The following is a 20,897-nucleotide window of genomic DNA, read 5'->3' on the forward strand; positions in this document are numbered from 1 at the left end:
GTCTTGGGTGTGGGTTAGGACTGATGCTGCGTTTATGACAGCCTGCTCTTTCCTGGACATCCTATGCATACAGTTTAGCGTACAGTCTTATGGAGCCCTGGATGAAAGCGGGACATGGGATGGAGAAGCAGTGGTTGGGCCTGCGGGCCCAACAAGAGCGAGCACTCCCCATCTGCTCCGCTCTCACATCAGAAGATGGCCTCTGAGGTCCTGGGGTTCAGGAGCCTTTTAAATGCGAACACGTACGCCGGGGCTATTTGAAGGATTAGCGTGCGGTTGGTTCGATCCGTGGCGAGCTGAAAGGTCACCTCCCCAAACGGTGCTCCTCTGATGATGGCCCTCTCTTTGAAACATAGGGCTCTCTGGGGTGTGGATCAATACGGTTTGACATCATCGCTCTCCCCTTCCATACACTCTGAACTTTTGCTAGCGGTCCTAGTCCAAGCGAGCAAGGTTTTCATTTTTGTCTTTGTGCTGGCTCTGCTGTGATACTGTTCACAGATTCGCTCCTTATGATGACTGTACGTTGCATGCATAGGGTGGAAGCACTCCAGATGAAACATGTTTGAAAGAAAGCTTAAAACGCTTACAAAAACGTGCTCAGAGCTGGACCTGTCTTGGGACAACATGTCAGTTCCGAGCATAGATTTTCTATTGAGTGCTAATGAGAAAATCATAACACCTTCAAAAACTGTCAAAATGTGAAAATCCCACCTTGTGGAGGCTAAAGGGAAACCCTTGTTTAATGGTCTTCTAGTTGCCCAAGGGAGTCAATCAGAACTGAAGAAAGCTTTTATTAAACCAATAGTAGGTATAGATAGAAGCATGACATACCCGGAAAAGGCCAGTGTGCATTAAAAGGGAAGCATCTGAACTAGGTTCAAAGTGATGTTAGCATATTTGTTTATTTAAAGATGCTGTTTTTTTATGCATAAAATCAGCACTCCAGAAGTACACTATATTCAATAGCTGACATAGGTTTGCTTTTTGCTAGCATTAAGAATATGCTACAACATGCTTTGAAAACATTACTGCCTGAAATACAACTTGATGTGTACAAACCTAAAAATTGACCAGCCAGTATCTGATTTCATAAAAAATGCCAAGTGACTCACATATTTAAAAAATCTGGCCTTTCATTTTGGTTAAAGAAGCTTTTTGGGGATTTATGGAAAGGATGAAAATGGTGGCTGTCGCTTGCACAGAATAGGTCTTGCTTCTCCTCTCTATTTCTGTTTGCTTCCTGCTAAACCCCCACCCATGTTTTTTTTTGTTGTTGTGAGCTTTGTGGCTTTAGTTTGTACAGAACAAGGTTATCAGCAGGTTGAGAAAAAATGGCGACATCAAGGCTGCTAACAAGCTAAATTTAGTCCTTTGAAAGTAGTCATGTCTGTACTGTGTAAGTGGATTTATAATTTACTGCATATGAAACTAGGGCAGAATATGAATGCATAGTATGTCAAAGAAAGAAAAAAAAACACACTGGATTTGGAACCCATTATTTTGAAAGTACAGGGCTTACAATGCCCGTAGACCTAAACGCTGGATATACAGTTGCCTTCCCGTCAATCCATATCCATACAAAAACATTTCTAAACTCATGTCACACTCACAGAATAAACATGATGTGTCAGTGAAATATGGGCTGGGCAATGGTATCATGTTTGATTTCAAAACAAAGGGATGATCTGTCTCGATAGCCTGGTTACCTTTGTCGGAACCAGGAAGGATGCCTTTTAAGGGCATAATGATGAGAAAATAAAGACACAGAGCAGGGTAAAGGTTTGTGTTGTGGTGTCTGTCTACATGTGGTTCCTTACATTCCTACTGTCCTTCTCTGGGCTTGGTGCTTTCCCAACTCTCCAAAGTGAGCAACACGGTGGGGATTTTGCCTCTCTGTAATAAGCGTTTTGGGAGCAGTTATAGACTGGTTGTGGGATGGAAGTGAGGCTTTGAAGGAGAGTGGCAAAAAGGGACTGTTTTGATGGTGATTGTGAGAAATTGTTTGGCTTGGAGTGAATCAGTTTTGTTTCCATCCATGACTATGTGCCCTACAGTTGTGCAATGTATTAAGAAACAGTCCATATTATAATTGATTTTTGTTGTTGAGTTTTTGCCTATGAAAAAGAAAATGAAATGTAAGTACTGTAAGAGTGACAGTAGGAATTGCATGCCACTTAACTATTTTGGCAGACGCCAGGTTTTATGCACCAGAATTCAGTTTTCAGGCAAGGTGAGTTGCGGAAGACCAAAGCCTGATTTGAATACAGAGCAGCCATAATACACTGATTGCGTAACGCTGCTCAGTGCTCTCTCTCTCACTCTGCTCCCACGCAGTCTCAGTACAATGAGCCATAATGAGTGCCATTATTTAATGAGGAGATTTCACCCAGTGGTTTGTAAGTGCCTGGGGCACCTTTGCCCTCATGCTACAGAGCCTACACTGGGCAGGCCCACTGATCCTGATGCCAAGTACAGGGCAGTGATGTCACCAACATCGGCCACTGCTGACATATCTGACTGGTTGCTGTAAGAGGAATTGTTTAATTTTTATATGTATATATATATATATATATATATTTTTTTTTTTTTGTTACATTTTTTTATGTCACACTAACAAAATGATCTTTATCTTCATAAGTCAATATGTACCGAAGCTGCTGTACAAATCACACCCTGGATTTGTTAGATGTCACACCCAACAGAGCCCTGAGGGCTAAGATTCAAGTTGATTCTGGCTGGCAGGTATATGGGGTGTGACATTTTTTACCAAGTTAATTACATTTTAATGTGGTTTTATTGAGGTCTCTGTGTGTGTACATCTGTGCGTGTGCATCTCTGTGCGTGTGTGTGCATGTCTGTGCACATGCATGCGATTTTCTCAAAACCCCAGTCAAAGAAAATAACATAATACATATCCATGATACATTTCAGGGCCAAAACAAACTGGTTTTCCCATTAATTAATATGGTTGCATATAATAATATATAATACTGATGAAATATCTGGTATTGCACAATGGACCCATTTTGTGATTTGCCTGGAAGTGCAGAGGACCTGAGGGACAGTGTCATGAACCTCAAAAGAGGAACTATATTGTGATGTGGGAGTTCATTGATGGGGGTATTTGTTTGGATAATATAACAGCATATGTTAGTTCCACAAACATCAATCCGCATTTTCCCATCAGATGAAAACACTGCATGCTGTGCTTATTTTGTAGCTGAAGATGTTTTTTAAAAGATGGATTTCTTTTTATTCTTGAAAGGTATAAGTAGATTTCATATTTAATACCTCTGTAGTTTTTTGTTTTTTGTCTTTGTATGGATGGATAGGACTTTCAAAACACTGTTTTCAATAGTCCACTTTCACTGGCATTAATGTGTTCATATCCCATTAGGAAATGTTTTTAACTTGCATAATATAGAATGCCTGCCAGAACACCAAGCTGAATTGGAAATAGAAAGCTTGAAAGATTTGAGAGTTATTATTTTCACTTACGCGACAGATTTCATACCTGCTATTAATGTGAACTATTTTAGTATTTTAGTAGACCTGAGGAACCTATAGCCACCTAGTTCAAATGTCTGGTCTTGCATACTAAAATGTACATTATAGTGACTAAGGATGAATTTGAAGACAAGAGTATTAGTGTTTAGCATGATTTTTTACACACACACACACACACACACACAGGCGATGCACTTTGACTGGTGTTCAAACTCTATTAATCGATGCTCCAAACATGGCCATTGAATCTATGCTGCCATTATAAAAAATAAGCAATCTGATTATATCACCTTATCATATTTTATTTACACTGCTATATATATATATATATATATATATATATATATATATAAAAATGTATGTAAACCATGTTTGTGTGTCTGTGTGCCATGGGGGAGTTTTTGTAATTGAGGCAGGCTTTGTAATTGCTTTATCTTTCGATGAAACATAACTAACAAAAGTTCTGAAATAACAAGCTTTGACAGACCAGGTGGATCAAATAGACTACAAGTGTGATCTTACCATTTTTATTTTGAGGAGGTTGGGGCATGTACATAGACTAGTTTTGAGTGGATTGCAATGTGCAGGTTTCTTCAAAACTAAAGAAAAGCAAGTAGCTGGAATTGCCATTTTGGGTAGCCTCTCAATCTGGAGATATTTATATACAGTAGGTATATAGGAGATCCCTTGAATGTAAATAATTGGAGCCTTTTGTTGTTGTTGTTGTTGTTGTGTGTGTGTGTGTTGTCTCACTCTGATCTATAATTTGGAATATTTCTAGCAAACTGGTGTGAATTGTAGCAACATATCTTTCTATTGACAGTTGTATAAAAGCACTCCAGTTGATTTCAGAGAATCAGTGAAAACTTCCAGAGAAATGTTTGAAAGAAAAAGCTAATATCAGTGAGCTTGACACTTTGACTACAGCTAGTTGGCTTAATCAAATCCATTTAAATTGTGTATAGCTCAGAGATTTTAAAAGCCTGTTGAATTTGAAACAAAGTGGATACATTTTCAGTAGACTAAAGAATGATTATAGATGCACATATGCACGTAGTATTATTAAAACTCAAAATATTTGAAATATAGTTCAATATGGTAATTAATAATGATTAATACTTATTGTTATTATTTTATGTTTTGTGAAGCAGCATAATATGGGGTGGTTAACAGATATGAGGGTGTTAAATTGTAAAATGAACTTCATGCCCATTTCTGATTCGTTGTGAATGGTGGTTATGAAACAAGCCTTCCTTTGTTCTAATCCACTGTGACATCAGCAAGCTCATAAAAGCCATGGTAACAGCTGCAGAAACCTGTCTTTGCAATCAACTGGCTATAACAGTTTTCTCCCCTTACTGAGTTTTCTTTGATTTACTCCAATAAAAAGTGGAATTATTTGAGTTTTTTTTTTTTGCTCCTTTGCCATCATAGCCCTGTCAAGCAGAAGTACCATGTCATGTTGTTGCATGTCTACACATCACAGTCTTGCATATTGCGTCTTGCCCTTGCTGGGATCAGGAAGTGAAATGACAGCAACAGTAGTAGCTCGAGGTATGAATAGAATAGTTTTACAGCTGTCTGCAATGGCTATGTGTATGTAAATCACATAGAAAAAAGAAAAGTGTTGCCATGGCTTCCAGGCGTTTCAAGAGGCCAAGGGATAAGTTGAGTGCCATGGAAACCAGCCTTTTGTTAGTGTAATGACAACAAATGTTTCCAGCCCCTGCATGGTTCAAAGTTCAATGCTGTATTTTTGTGGTTGTCAAGCACCCATCAGTGTTGGATTTTGCACTAGCTGTCTTAGTCACGAGAAGCCGATGGAAACCTGGCTAGGGAAGTGTGCATGTGAGTGCATGCTTGTTTGTGTGTGGCCATTTTGTATGTATGGCCATTTCACTGTAGATGGGGTAGATGTGGGCATATTGGGAAAAAACACAATGTTCTCACAACATTTCTGTAAAATTGCAATAGACAAGAAATTTGTTGGCTGGAAATGTTGCATGTTAGTTGGTACCATCTGGTATTCTGGAGCTGAGGGAGCAAAAAGCTTCTGTATTACAATTGAATGCTTGTATTTTAATATCGGGCTTGAATGTATTAGCATACAAAAAGCTGTTATTCTCTAACAGATATAGGTTTTAGAAATTATATAGTTTTGTACAACTGCACCCAGACATAATAAGAACAAATATTTATTGTTCTTTTAATTGAAATGAATATTTTCAGGGAGGTAGTTGGACACTACTCATGAATTGCATGCAGATCCCAAATATTGTGGTACCTTGGTTGGAGGCAGGACATTTTTATTAAAGGAAAACTTTATTGTATTTATTGGATATGTACATACATACATTCATGTTGGACTGCTAGTCTCACACCTATCATAAAAATCCATTACAAACAACACTGTTGGGGAAAGAAGACTACATACTGTAGGTTGAGTCATTTTGGGGCAAACTACACTGAATACAAGTAGCTGTAGTCAGTTGTTTTCTCATTGCCCTGTGTTTTGACTACTGACAGTGACAATGCATTCTGTGTCATGCCCAGTGCCACTCACTGTAAACAGTTGGTAATCCTTGTTTCACCATATAACGATAGCTTGTGTTCTTTCCACATAGTCCCCATCTTTCTACCACTTCCTCTGCAGCTTAAACTTCACCACCATTTTGATTGTACAACCAACTGGCCAATTAACAGGAAAACTGAAGAAATGCCACATAGCATTACAATGCCTAGTGAGTTTAAAATAAAAAGCCCCTCTCACAGGGGGATTCTGGGTTAGCCTATAATGGGATATTACGATATTTTACAAGGCATTTTCTGACCACATCTCTTCCACCTGTTGTCTGTTTTAATCAGGTAAAGCATATCCCTCTGAGTAAGGTAGTGGTTCTAGGTTTACTGCCAGTTCACTGTGTGATCTGTCTTCAATCTCAAAATCTGCTGATTCCCATGCAAGTTGGTGATGGCGTGAAAAGGAGACGTCAGGGATGGATTACCATTACATGACATGGGCAGATAGCAGGTGTGCCATTAGAGGCAAGAAGGTTTTGGGCTTAGAGGAAGGAAGTGTAAGTAAGCAGAGACAAAAAAAGGAGACAAAGTGCACAGGAAGGCTGATGAGTTAAATGGAGCTTAGTGCTTTCACTGAGGTGACATGATGTTGGCCACAAGGCTTGCTACTGCCCTGACCTCACTCATCATTGTCACCTCTTCACGGTGCATCACCAACCATGCAAGCCAGCAGAAGCATACGTTCCACTGGCTCATGCGCTGTGAGATCGTGTGATAGTCGCAATAGTTTGCATCTTGTAATTGCTGTTGTTAAGCCAGTGAACTGGTCATTCACTCACCGCCATATTAAGTATTAGCATTTGAGTAGAAAAAGTACATTAGCAGCAGTATTTAGCAACAGGAACCTGTCATAGATAGCAGATACCAGCTATCTAGGTGTTTTCTTTTCAGAAAAAAAGAAAAACTTTTTAATAGTATTGAAATACTAAGAACAGGCAAACATAAACATGTCAGAAAGAAGTAAAAGCACTAAGTTAATTTACCTAACAAGGCATGGCATGAATACATGGCTCGTTAACTATTATCGTGGTGGGCCAGTTGGTAGCTGTCCTGTAAACATAGCTTGGCTCACTGCAAAAAAAAAATAAATGAGACTTAAAATCATTTTTTCTCTCAAGTAGAAAATATTGGAATGTTTTAAGTTATTTTTTGCTTGACAAGTGAAATTGTCTTACCCCATTGGCAAATCTTGAAACTGCCTACCTCATTGGTGATCATTTTGTTTTATTTACCAAAAATATAAGACTAAAATACTTTTTTTCCAGTGTTCGTCCAATGTTAGATGGCCAACTGTGGCGCATTGCTGAGTGTGCTGTAGTTATCCAACTAACGCAAATCTATAGTATCAGCAGCCAACGGTGGTCCACTAATGCCATACGACATTCCCCCGAGCAGCCAGTGCTGACTGATGAAACCCAATCATTTCCCCAACCATATTTCTTTTTGCATCAAGAGCCAAAAGTGACAAACATGTGATACAGGTTCCGTGACTACTGCTTCCGTCATATAATGTGTGATCGTGCCTGAAAATAGTTTAACAGGATAGCTCAAGTGTTGCAATCATTTTCAACCCTCATATGCTTTGTGATAATATGTAGTCTAAAATCTGCTGGAAAATCTTCCAATTGAATGCTGATCATTATTTTGGCATCTCTACATTTAGTGCATGATATACTCCCAGGTTTGGGATTTAAGTGTTTCCTGCATTTATGTACCTAGAGGAATAGTAGGGTAAAGTACGAGCAGTTACCCTCTGTGACTGATGATATGTTGAGGGTGCAGTTGTTCTTTATGAAATGTGTGGCTGTGTGTTTTGTCTCCTCTGTAGATGCGGAGGGGAGCCTGTGCAGAAGCAACCACTTGCTGCACATCACCCTAACCATGCACCGACTTCTCATGTCCTCCAGTGACCTCCTGGAAAAACTGATCACTCTATATCCTTCTACAAACAGGCAGGCTGTGAGATGGGGCAGTGAAGCAATGGACAAAACAGCATAACCTATGAATGTTTGTCCCATGTATATAATATATACCCCTTTACTATCAGACAATCCCCTGACATTTGGTATTGCTGGCATTGTGTGTTCTGTCAAAGATGTTCTCCAAACAACAAATCCCATGATTCATCCCCTTGAACTCAACCAAAACCAAAAAATAAAATAAATAATAGTAACAATTGAATGTTTTCTGTACATGCACAACTCATAGTAGATTAGCATAGCTACCATTCAGCACCTTCTGGTCCGGTTCTGTATTCAGTAGTTAGCACTGGCTGTCACCCAACTTTTGAATTAGTAATCGTGCTGCTGGAGTTCCTGCTATGTCACTAAAGCCTTTGCATGAATCGCGGCAGCTGAAGTCCATGGCATATCTCTCACTGCTGACAGCTGGTAGCCTGTGGGCGTCTGGAGAATTGCTTGTCGCTAAAAGAGCTGGAGACTCGGAGGGGTGAAATCAGTTTTTCTACAGTGGACTCTCAGTCATGTTCAGATAATGATACAACCCAGGCTTGGACCTGCGATGCCTGTGTGGTGTACAGGAGCTAGCCTGCGCTGGCGTTTAGTGCCATCACTCACTGGTCCACGTGGTGGCCCTGTCCTTATCTTCAGCAACCTGCCTTGCATTCGGCAGATCTCGTCTCCCTTTTTCTGTGATTGCTTTTTGTTTGCCTCGGCCGTTCTGCATGTGCTTTTTTTACGACCTTCGGCGTATCGCGCCACGCCACTTCACATGCTGAACGCTGTATAAACAAGGCCCTCTCTTTGTTCCTGGATCTGTTGCATTGTGAATACAGAATCTGCGATCTGGACCCGCTTTCAGCAGAAACCCAGTCTTAAAGCCCCGGACAGCCTCGTGAAGGATGCTGCTGTTCTAGGTGTTAATTATGTCTGTCCAGAAGTCCTTTTCAGCTATATATAAATGTGGGCCTCACAATGGCTAAGGAGACCCTCTTATAAAGACTTGCGTCAGAATATGAGAAACGCTTTATGTGTACTCAATTTTTTTTCAACTCTATTTTTAACCCGGCCTGTCCCCTTACTTGGACACACACATACACCCACGCACGTGCACAGACACGCACGCACACACACTAACACAAACACACATGCACACTAACAAATTTTGTATAGAAGACCCTAAAGGACACATCAAACATTATGAAGTGTGGTTAGGATCACAGAGTAGCACTAGACCCATTAATGTCTTTTGTCATGAACACACTCTGGGAATGTGTAGGCAGCTCTTCAGCTCCCATGACGCAGTTTGCCTTTTTTGTGCACCACTTCACTCTGATCCCTGGAGGACGAATGCTGCAGAGGATGAAGTGTGGGAGCTTTTGTTAATGCAGATTTATATAATGGGGGCAAAAATTTTTTGCCCCTGTGATTCTGGCAAACCCAGCGAGTCTCGGTTTCCCGCACCCTCTTCTGTGCATGGCGGACCGTCGCCCAGCCAATGAACGGTGCTCTCGCCACTGAAGCCATGGTGACTCAGTAACGCAGCAAGGACACGGTGCATCAGCAGTGGGTGTGGGTGCTCAGGGTTTTCATTCGAGGGATAAAAGTGCTTGGATTCCAGTACCCTCACCTAACCTCAGAGAAGAAGGTGAAGATTTAGCCACCTACTCAAAAACTGTTTCCTTTAGCAGGTTCCTTTCACAGCGCAGTGCTAGGAGCAAGTATCCCATGCTGTTGCTGTGCCTGTTAAGTATTAATTTGGTATACTCATTTAGCCGGCCAACACTCAATAGCTGTTCGATCCGCTGAATGCTAAATACATCTTTTATCTTTATTTTCTATATGTGAAATTACTGTTCTGTAAAGTGCTTCTATTGCTCCCGTTCTCCGGAGGTTGAAAGAATCAGGGCAGGTGTAGTTCCAGAAGGCCGTTGACAATGCTTAAAAGAGCTGCTACATCCGTCTTGGCTCGTAGCAGGTGTACCCACCCTGTTTCCTCACACAGTCCTTCTGTAGGGTTGGTACCATTGAACAGTACCACTGCAAGGGACAGCGTGCTGACAGGACATGTGTCACAGTAACCTTGTGGTGGGTTGAATGTGTGATATGGCATATCATTGTACACCTAGGAATTCCTGCTGCTTATCGCGGAAACCCTTGCTCCAAAGCTGCAGTCAAATTTGAGGTTTGTTTTTTTTGGATAGTGTATCGGAGTTTCATTTGCTGGTATTGCCAAACAAATGTTCAAACATGAAAATGTAGGAAAACTGTTTTGCTTGCTCCTGACCCTTCTTCCTTAACCCCTGATTTTACTTTTGAAAGTGCTTTGGAGAAGGAAAGCACGGTTGAGTGTCATAAGATCTGCTATTTGATCAGGTAAGTGCATCTGCCTCCACTGAGCATGCTCCCAGACATTTGGCCCCCTCAGTATCAGGCAGTATCAATCAATACAGTCTCCCTTTCATGAACATGAACAGTTATGTGATTAACATGCAGGTGCAATAATCAAGCATACAGAAGACTAGTGTATTGTTTTTGAAGGTTTGGAGGTCTTATTTTATATGATGTTTTTTGTTGCTTTTGTACACCACACACATTCTCCCTCACCTTTGAAGTGTGATTGAAGGCTTGGCAGTGTAGTATAATGGTTAGGGAACTGAGCTGTTAATTCTGAGCTCGTGGGGTTAATTCCCAGGTGGGGCATTGCTATTATACCCTTGAGGGAGGTACTTAACTTCAACTGCTTCTGTGAAATGTCCAGCTATTTAAATGGATTGAATATTAAGATTAGAATCTGTGTAAGTCACTCTGCATTAGTGCAGAGTAAAATGTAAAGTGTGTTAGACAGGTATATCAGGAATTGTTGCTTCCAGAATTGGCTTTTACATTCTGAGTGCCAAACTTAGCATGTAATTACAGCTCTCTGAACACAATAATAAATATGGACTTAAATCTGCTGATCTCATCATACACCCACAATGAGTTGTAATTAGCCATGTGGATGGAGCCAAAGAAGAACTACACCCTAAGTATACCTAAGTTTTTGCTCTGTCTAAAATCTAGGGGCTTCCCAGCACAGAGCAAAACACCTTGGGGGCTTAACAAAATTGAGAACTGTTTATGCTTTTTATGTTTACTGTATGTTACTGTGACCGATTCATGTATGTTTTGCCTTGACTGACTGTTGTTCCTGATTAGCAAATAATTCTAGAGAGCCCAGCAAAATGCCCACTCTGATTTAACATTTATACCGAAACTATTTTTTCTGCTTAGTCGTACGGGCCGGAATTTTTCAGTGGTTTTGTGAAATGTCATGTTCATTGAAACTGATGAAATGGAGTCGTGGAAAACAGACCTGTAAAACATCTCTGGTGTCTCTCTTTGTTAAGATACTGGATAAGGGAGTTTTGGACAATGTTTCGATTGCACAGTAGTCTATCGGACGCTATAGAAGGCTTCCGGGATCTGATGAGAGAACAGGGCCAGGAGAGATTGTGCCCCCTCCTGGAGACGAAATGGATGTGAGTATCACTCGTGACCTGTCATCTGTTTATGATGTGGGAATGCGTTGCCTGTACAAACTCCTGGCACTGTCTAAACTGCATCATTGTGCTACACTGTCCATTTGATTTGACTAAATCCCCAGTCTAGGATGAGTCATTGTGCGTAGGATGTCGGCACCCCTTTCTCGTTGACATGCCTACGGGCCACCTGACACACACACACGCAAGCATGCACACATGCACAGACACACAGACACACACACACACACACACACACACACAAACAAACATACAGATTATGTGGTTAGCTTTTGACAGTGACAAGCGAACAACTTCTTCCTGCAGCTGTCTGTACTGTGCAAAGGTAATACAGTGTTATAGTTCTCTCTTCCGCAGACGGTAGATTTTTTTGTGCACCTTGAGCACAGGCTGTGGGCTGGACCACAGTGTGACTATGCAGTCAGTTTGTCCTTCGGCTGCTTGTTTTATGAGTCACCGTGGAAACGGGCTGGTTTCTTCCACTGAGGAAAAAACTATCCAGACGCACAGAATATTCATCAATTCAGTACCATGGGCAAGAGCTGTTCCTGAGATTGAGGAGATTTTATATTTCCTTTTGTGGTCCTGTGCATCATGACATGGGCTATAAAAAAATATGATATCCTCTTCTAATATTTAGAATGACTAAAATACTAACAGCTCAATCAATTTATTTGGTGTCGGTTATATAGTGAAAATGACAGTGGATGTTCTAACTTGATCAAAGAAAAACATTTGAATTAAACATTTCACAGTTCTTTCTCCTTTTCTGTAGTGTGCACACCTCCAATGCACTAACCATAAGCCAGGGACTATATTTCAGACTACAGCCTAAAACATTATACTGGAAAGCTTGCAGCAGTTGAAGCATACCCATATCTCTGGTATATCTTACAAAAACTTGGTGGCCTGCCTGTGGACACCTGATAGAACTAATACACTGGGTGGGTTAAAGGGAAATTTTTTCATCACAGATTCATAGCTTTCTAATCATGCTAACTCATAACTTGGCCATATTTGACCCAGAATTTGTTGACACCCTCTGTGCTTTCTGTCTGCAGAGGCGAGAGGGACTGGTCACGAAAGGCCAGCCAGAGGATAAAGGCCAACAGCAGTAAGAAGAGGAAAGTGTCACTGCTCTTCGATCACCTGGAGCCCGAGGAGCTGGCTGAGCACCTGACCTACCTGGAGTTCAAGTCCTTCTGCAGGATATCAGTGAGTGGCCTCTTGGCGTCCAGCTGTTTCAGTGTAAGGTCTGCGATGCTGATACAGATTGGACCACATTATTCCAGGGGTTTGTTCAGCTTCAGATACATTTTCTGTGATTGAGCAAGTTTTTTTGATTGGCTTTCTGGGTCAGAGTTTTGAGTCAGCATGGCAGAATATCGTCCTTTTGATCTTCTGCAGCTCAGTTGTCTGACAAGTCAAAAGTTCATAGCACTCTTCTTCAAATGTAAATGCCTCTTTCAAATGACAATCCTATTATGAGATAGTTGTCTGTTTCATGGTTAAATGTTTGGGAGGGAATTATTCAAATGAAGATGGTATAATAGGCCTTTGCTGTCAATGAAACATGGGCTAGAGAATAATTTTTCATTTGAGCGTGATAGATTTAATCAGAGGTGGGTAACCCGGCTTCAAAGAGTAAAAAGACTGACCATGTATTTGCTCCACCACCATGCACTAAACCAGCTGTTCTAATTAGCATAACTCTTCAGCATGGTGGGAGAACTAATTATTGTAATCAGCTGGTTTAGTGCATGTTGGTGGAGCAAATACATGGTCAGTCTTTTTACTCTTTAAAGCTGGGTTACCCACCACTGGATTTAATCAACTGATCAACCATGAAACTGAAAGATATAGACATTGAATCAAGGAACCAGTAACCTCAGGGATATAGACTGACGAGTCAACAGAACAGGTTATGGACATGGAAGTACCATTAGCAACTACATCATTTCACAATTTGGGCCAGGGATATATCTTTTAAAAAGGTTTTTAAGTTTGAAGGAAGCATGTCTGAATAATTTCTTTCACATTTTGGATCACATTACTGAAGGCAGCTCTGTCAGTTTGCAGATTACCAGAACTACATACGTAGTGGCTGCATGAAGGATAACCCGCTGATGGAGCGCTCCATTACCCTCTGTAACGGGATCTCCCAGTGGGTCCAGCTCATGGTCCTAAGCCGGCCCACGGCCCAGCTCCGGGCTGAGGTCTTCACCAAATTCATCCATGTTGCCCAGGTACACCAACCTCGAACCCTGACCCCCGACCCCCACAGCCAACGCAGCCTGCTGCTCTTTATCAAAGTGATTACCAGAACTACTGCTGGGTCTGTCTGTAATCACTGGTGCTGGCAGACAGGGCCATGAAGTGGCATCTATTGCATGTTAATAAAACTAAGTGGGACACTAATGATTTTCAAGTGCTGCGTGATATGCTTTTAGCACATCAAAGACGTTCACCAATAGAGAGAAAATGGCAGCTTTGAATATTAACCAGGGCTTGGCCCTTTACTAATGGATGTGCTGGTTAAAAACACTGCTGCTGAAATGCTGGTCCCTGAGAGCCACGGTGGAGCGCAGTCGGGGAGGCTGTCTGCCTTCTCGGGAGGCTGCTAGGCATCGTTTAAATGCAGGGGCCCGGAGACTTTGTGTCAGGAGGGGTGTGAACGTGCGCTCAAGCAAGGGGGCTGACGTGATTGTGAATGGTGGAGGCCCCTCTCACAGTTTCGCTAATGCTCCGAGCCGCTGTGTCTCTCTCCGACCACAGCTCTGCTTCACACGCAGTGCAACCTACCCCAGGAAACACAATGGCCTTGTGGTACCACTGTGAGAATTACTGCGACTGAGGTGGAAGTGTAGAAAAGCTAAGCCACATGCACTGTTATTTTTGACTCGGTTTGGTGTACACCTGTTTTTTTGCATGTTGTGTCTGTATCTCACAGAACCTCCATCAAATGCACAACTTTAACACACTAATGGCAGTGGTGGGAGGCCTCTGTCATAGCTCCATCTCCAGACTGAAGGACACCAGCTCTCATGTACCCAGCGAAGTCACCAAGGTAACGAAGGACACCTCTTTATAAGTGCTCAGCTCAGGTTGTATGAGGTGTAAGCTGTGCAGAGATGCACCAAAAAGCTTTCCTGGCCAAACTAAGTCTTGAAGTAACAATCTTTATTGTCATCAAAGTTAAGACATATTACTTTAACTTTTTTTTTACTTTGAAGCAGTGCATGGTGCTCATGTACACCAGGCAGGAATAATAGGATGTGCATCACATTGAGTCATGCAGTCTGTGTGTGACTCCCCTGAAAAGTATGATACTACTGTAATGTCCTCAAAAAATGAGAAAACATCCCTGACATTATTCTGTTTGCTTTGATGCAGTGGCAGGTAGCATGAATGAGTGACTGTGTCTACATAACCAGTGTTTCTTGTAGAACATAGTTATTTTGACAGAATCTTTTCTTTCTTTCTTTCTTTCTTTCTTTCTTTCTTTCTTTCTTTCTTTCTTTCTTTCTTTCTTTCTTTCTTTCTTTCTTTCTTTCTCAGGTGCTGAATGAAATGACGGAGCTGCTGTCGTCCTGTAGGAACTATGACAACTACAGGCAGGCGTACAGCAGGTGTACAGGATTTAAAATCCCCATCCTAGGGGTTCACCTCAAGGACCTCATCTCTGTCAATGAGGCCATGTCCGACTACGTGGACGACGGCAAGATCAACGTGCAGAAGCTGCAGGCCCTTTATAACCACATCAACGAACTGATCCAACTCCAGCAGACACCGCCACGCCTGGACGCCAACAAAGACCTGGTCCACTTACTGACAGTTAGTACACAACCGCTCTACCACACAGGGTTATATGGTCAGTTGTGATAATGTTAATGGCCTTGGTACTACTGACTGACTACAACTGTTTAACTTGGTCCATACTATACTGAGGACATGGCTTGCAGCTGTTAAAGATCTGGTGCTTGTTATGAAAGCCTGAAGTCAGGTGGACCATCTGGGCTTAAAGTCTACGTTTGTGTTTTGATTTTACACTGGTTCCACCTACTGAAAATAAGCCTGGTTAGACCAATCTGGTGTGTACATAGATGTGTATAAAAAGGCCAAGCTGCAGCCTTCTGATTTTGCTTTCGAAATAAGCATGGTAACTAACGCATGTAAGAACATACTGATTTCCAAACATAAAATGTGACACTGTGGTTGGTTGTGTACGTCATGGATTTTTGCTGATTAATTTTACCCTCAAACCTGTTTAAATGTGATAATCTGAAACGTGGCTGACCATATACCATTTTGTTCAAACATGTAGCTGAATTATCAGGTGAAAGCTCACTTAAAACTGATATAGGTCCACTCTGAAGATTCCAAATCATTTAATTAATCACTAGATTGTTCACATATCAAATACTTATTTCACCTACAAGCGAAATACCTCAAATCTGTTGCAGGATTTATGCCCAGGACAACAGAAAGAACAACACTAAGGCAGTGCAACTGGTTATATCTGGCTGAATTCTGTGTTCTACATTGAATATGCACAACAGGATTAAGCCAGGATTATATTCAGATGGGTCAACAGACCCCATGGGCCACCTAGTGATGTGTAACCTTGCTCTTGTGCAGCTTTCTCTGGACCTGTACTATACTGAGGATGACATCTATGAGCTGTCCTATGCCCGGGAGCCTAAGAACTGTAAGGCGCCGGTAAGTGAATCGCGTTCATAAACTACATCCACCTAGGTTGCATCACCTACAGCAGAAAGGACTACCCTGCTTGCCACTTACAATATGAATCACGCCTTGCGTGGGAGTGAGCCCTTATTAGTTACTGTACGAGCGCACATCCACATCTGCTGAATGACGGTTAATTACTGCACAGCAGAATGAGAAAAAAGAATGCAAGACATGACTGTAACAATGGTGTATTCATGTTGTCATCCTGTCAGCCTGCTACCCCCTCAAGACCCCCGGTGGTTGTGGATTGGGCATCTGGCGTGGCCCCAAAACCAGACCCCAGAACCATCAGCAAGCACGTTCAGAGGATGGTGGACGTGAGTCTCATGGAATGCTTTACTTTCAGACTGAATCATGTTTCCCATGACACATAGCATTTCACATTTAACTTTTGGGTTTCAAGATTGGAAAATAATGAGAATGTGGAATGATTTAATGTGGTAAAGCAAGCGGAGCCCTTCACTGGAGTGCAGATGGGAGAAGAGGAGACAAAAACTAGTTTAACCTCTGCCACCGGATGTCGGCTTCCCTCAGCACTGCTGTCAGTTAGCCTTTAAAACTGAGCATTGCCTTTTGGAAAAGACTTCCCACTTTCTTACATGCAATAGTTTCACTTTTCCAACTGGAGGAGCCAAAATACTGCACTTTCCATAAATGTGACATGCCACAAGTCTCCTTAAACTGCACACTAGCTTCTGTCACCATGATTTAAATTCTACATTTGTCTTTGTCTTAGTCTGTATTTAAGAACTATGACCATGATGAGAACGGCTACATCTCTCAAGAGGACTTTGAGAAAATCGCTGCTAGCTTTCCCTTCTCCTTCTGCGTGATGGATAAAGAGAAGTGAGTCATTATGAAATTATTGAATGCATGCTGCAGTGCTGCCTTCTTTGGTCACATCGGATAGATTGTGTATGGATATGAGGTCAGAAAGTAAGAAAGACGCAACTCTTATGAAACGCAGCTTGTGACCAGCAAAGATGGAAACCTGCTTCTTTCCAGTAAAGACCCCCACCCCACTGTTGTGTCAACAGTGCTGATCATGCTTATGCTAAATCTGTGTACCACTTCGGCACCAATATTTTAAGTAATTTTAAAAATTGCACATCTATACCCTGTATTTTACTCTCATTAATGCACAGACATCAAGACCATCCTTTTGCTAGTGTTAAATAGCTGCTTAACATTAAACCATATCTAGGGAGATTACCCAACTCTTATCCATTTGTACATGTTAATGACCTTGATCATGGCTAGGGCCACCAGTTTGTCCCCACCATGTGACTTGCAGGGATTTAAACTTGTACATCAATGGTTATCCTCAAAGAGTCTCCATAGACACTCCAATGGCACAGTTAAGTGACTATTCATACAATTGAGATTATAATTGAGACATTTGTAAACAATTAGTTGATCTAATATGGGGAGAGTCAGGAAGGAAAATGATCATGGATGGGAGTTTAAATGCTATGAAAAGCATGCCTTTGAGCTGGTGGTCCTCACCCCTGGTCCTGGAGAGCCACTGGGTCTGCTGGTTTTGTTGTCACCTAGTTTCTTGGGTCTGAATTAGTCCCTGATCTTAAAAAGCCCAGCACACTCTGTGGCTTTCCAGGATCAGTACTGAGTATCACTGCAGTAAAAAGAAAAATGCTTCCATATTAAGCAGGGGTATCAAGTCTTATCCAAAAAGGGCCAGTGTGGGTGCAGGTTTTTCGTTTTAGCCCAGCACTAGGACACCTGATTCTACTTAAGGTCTTGATTGAAGATCATGGTTTGTTAATTAGTTGAATTTTTTGTTTGACTTTTTTCTGCAATTTAAATGTTATGTAACTGCTTTAATTTTTTTGTGTGGCCATTTCCCCCTGCTGCTAACAAAACCTACTGTGGCCCTGTACAACATTTAAAAATATTGCTGCATATTTACGGTAGTAAGTAATCTAACTAAATTTAACATGAGTGTCGCTTGCAAACAATACTGTCAATCATTGTCTGTGCTTAAGTAGTGGCAATTACTTTATCAATTTAGATTATTGAGGTGGTGCAAATGGGACAATGGTTTGTGAAGGGGCTTGACAAAGAGGCTATTGCGACCTCTAGCTGGCTGAGGACTGAAGTACCATGCGAGAAAACAAGGGGAGACAATCTGGGTGGGCCTTCTCATGGGAACAACAGCATGGGGGTTGAATTGAAAGCTTAAAGTCCCTGTAATCTGGTTCCTTTAGAGAGGGAATGATCAGCAGGGAGGAAATCACAGCCTACTTCATGAGAGCCAGTGTCATCTGCTCCAAACTGGGCCTTGGTTTTGTCCACAACTTTCAGGAGACCACCTATATGAAGCCCACCTTCTGCGACAACTGCTCTGGATTTGTAAGGACCTTTAAACATCAGTACACTGTTATGATATCTGCAGTAAATGATCAACAATTACTACAGCCACCCTTATTAACATACATAGTACATTACACTGTATTTTTACACATCTCCATTACAATCCATTTACACACTGACTAAATAAGTATGAGTTAATTACCTTGCTCAGGTACACAATAGCATTGTGTCACTTCAAACTTTCTGGTTGTGAGTGTAACACACTGAAGCCTCAAGGTTTTATTCTCCAAAGACATTGCTGAAATCCTTCATGTTTGTTTCTCAATAAACATGTAGTGCTGTTTGCTTTTAACCTATTGATTTCCTTGTCTTTCACAGTTGTGGGGTGTTATTAAACAAGGCTACAGATGTAAAGGTGAGTCTTCACAGCTTTTCTGTATTTGCCAAATCGGTGTCCTAATCAACTGTTCGGGACTTAAGTGCCCGGAGTATCAAGTCAACAGTTGCTTTTGTTATTATTCTGATCTTATTAAGCCTCATAACGATACAGCCTGACTGCAGATGTGTATTTCAAAGGGAAAGTGTTGCTGTGTGAGAAGCAGGTAGAGTGAATACGCTGCTAGCACGGCGCTGGGTGGCTTAACTGAGCTCGCAGACCGAGGCAGCCTGTAGGGAGCGAAGCGGCGCAGCGCTGAAGAAACAGTCTGCGGGTTCCGCAGCACAGAATGCTGCCTGAACCCAGCAGCAGATGAAAGGCTCTCAGAGCAGCAGCTCAAAACCACAGAAGATGCACTTCCCCCCACTTCCCCCTACTCAACTCAGCATTCAGTTGTTGTCAAGGCTGTTTGCATAGTAACAAGTTCCTGGGGCTGTACACTTTTTTTTGCCGTGTAACTAATGCTCAATTTAGCGAGAGGGATTAATGAGCAGTTTCTGGTCGAAACTACAGGCGGCATAGCTCGCTGGGCCCCGCGATCCTCTGTTACTCGCATTTAAAGTCAGCAGAGTAATTGGCTCTCTTGGTTTTACATGCGGCAGTCCCTGTGACGCAGTGCAGCTACGCATTACAAAGTGCAGCTTTGATCCGTTTGCTCTCTGTTGGCTTGTGTGCAGACTGTGGGATGAACTGCCACAAGCTGTGCAAGGACCAGGTTGCTTTTGAGTGTAAGAAAAACACCAAGAGCAGCAGCACCGCCGACAGCAGCCCCACGGCTAGCTCCACTCCCACCACTGCAGGTCCCCTGGGTTCCAGAAGCTACGAGCAGGGTAAGGGTGCACACAAACACGATGCCCCCCCCCCCCGCCCCCCCACCGCCCATCAATGACTAAGAGAGGTAATATGGTCTCATATCACAGGAACTAAAAGAACGGTAGATACAGAGCAGTTACAATTACTGCGAAAGCAGCAGAGTCTATAGAATTTTAACTACCGATTAGGTGGTGCCTAACAATGGCTGTTAAAATCGTGATTTAACATGCGCAGGGAACTTTTGAAATTAACTGTATTGTATAGTTCTGTGAATTTCCCTGCAGTCCTGTAGAAGAAGAATGTCTGTGAGAACTTGATGACAATAGTTGTATTGTCCTGTTTTTTTTCACATGTTGCAAGCCATATTGCAACAGGATTGTGGTTTCCGTCTTGGGTCACAGAAATCTGAGCTTCCTGTCCAGACAAATTATCACACAGATGTGGCGAAACATCACATGGAAAATAGGACTGACTGATTCTTTGAGTTTATTTTTTTACTTTAGGCAAAATGCGGCTAGTTGACTGTAATGAAAATGAGCTGATACATCAGCCCCACAATTTAAACCTTAGCTATTTCAAAAGGCTTTGGAGAATTCTGCAAACCCCTGGTATTTACTGTCAAGTACACTTGTGTAAATACTGCCACCCACTGGCTGAAGTGCAGAACGATAACCATAAAACTTCAAACATGAGGAATTATTCTCCTAGTTTTGGTCACCAGGTGGAGCCAGTATTCCATAAAGTACTGTTGAAACACTTCATTCTCAGTGTGCTACTAGTACGCTTGAGCAGAATGTGTTCAGTCCGGTTTATTGTTGCCCGTCTTTACATCTTCAGTTGAAATGATTAATATTACTAATCTTATACTGTTTGCAAGATTTAAATTAGATGACCATAACTTCTGATTTTACATTTGTATTTGTTCAATAATTAACATCAAAGTTCAATCGATCTACAGGAACTGGAAAGTTTCCTATG

The 20,897-nt window shown here is 41.8% G+C and overlaps 1 protein-coding gene across 2 annotated transcripts in view; it reads left to right on the top strand.

Moving 5' to 3' along the window:
* The window catches only part of LOC135250725 (RAS guanyl-releasing protein 1-like), a 37,286-nt gene that overhangs the window by 12,421 nt on the left and 3,968 nt on the right, over positions 1–20,897 (top strand). For both annotated transcript variants that reach the window (XM_064327344.1, XM_064327334.1), the window contains exons 3-15: positions 7,919–8,024; positions 10,362–10,424; positions 11,438–11,569; positions 12,652–12,805; positions 13,663–13,836; positions 14,541–14,657; positions 15,149–15,424; positions 16,229–16,309; positions 16,552–16,656; positions 17,076–17,185; positions 18,565–18,709; positions 19,049–19,085; positions 19,784–19,936. In XM_064327344.1, coding sequence (XP_064183414.1) covers positions 7,919–8,024; positions 10,362–10,424; positions 11,438–11,569; positions 12,652–12,805; positions 13,663–13,836; positions 14,541–14,657; positions 15,149–15,424; positions 16,229–16,309; positions 16,552–16,656; positions 17,076–17,185; positions 18,565–18,709; positions 19,049–19,085; positions 19,784–19,936 — 1,653 coding nt within the window. The remainder of the gene's footprint in view (positions 1–7,918; positions 8,025–10,361; positions 10,425–11,437; positions 11,570–12,651; positions 12,806–13,662; positions 13,837–14,540; positions 14,658–15,148; positions 15,425–16,228; positions 16,310–16,551; positions 16,657–17,075; positions 17,186–18,564; positions 18,710–19,048; positions 19,086–19,783; positions 19,937–20,897) is intronic.

This window comes from Anguilla rostrata, chromosome 1 (genome assembly GCF_018555375.3).
Source record: "Anguilla rostrata isolate EN2019 chromosome 1, ASM1855537v3, whole genome shotgun sequence".
NCBI lineage: Eukaryota > Metazoa > Chordata > Actinopteri > Anguilliformes > Anguillidae > Anguilla > Anguilla rostrata.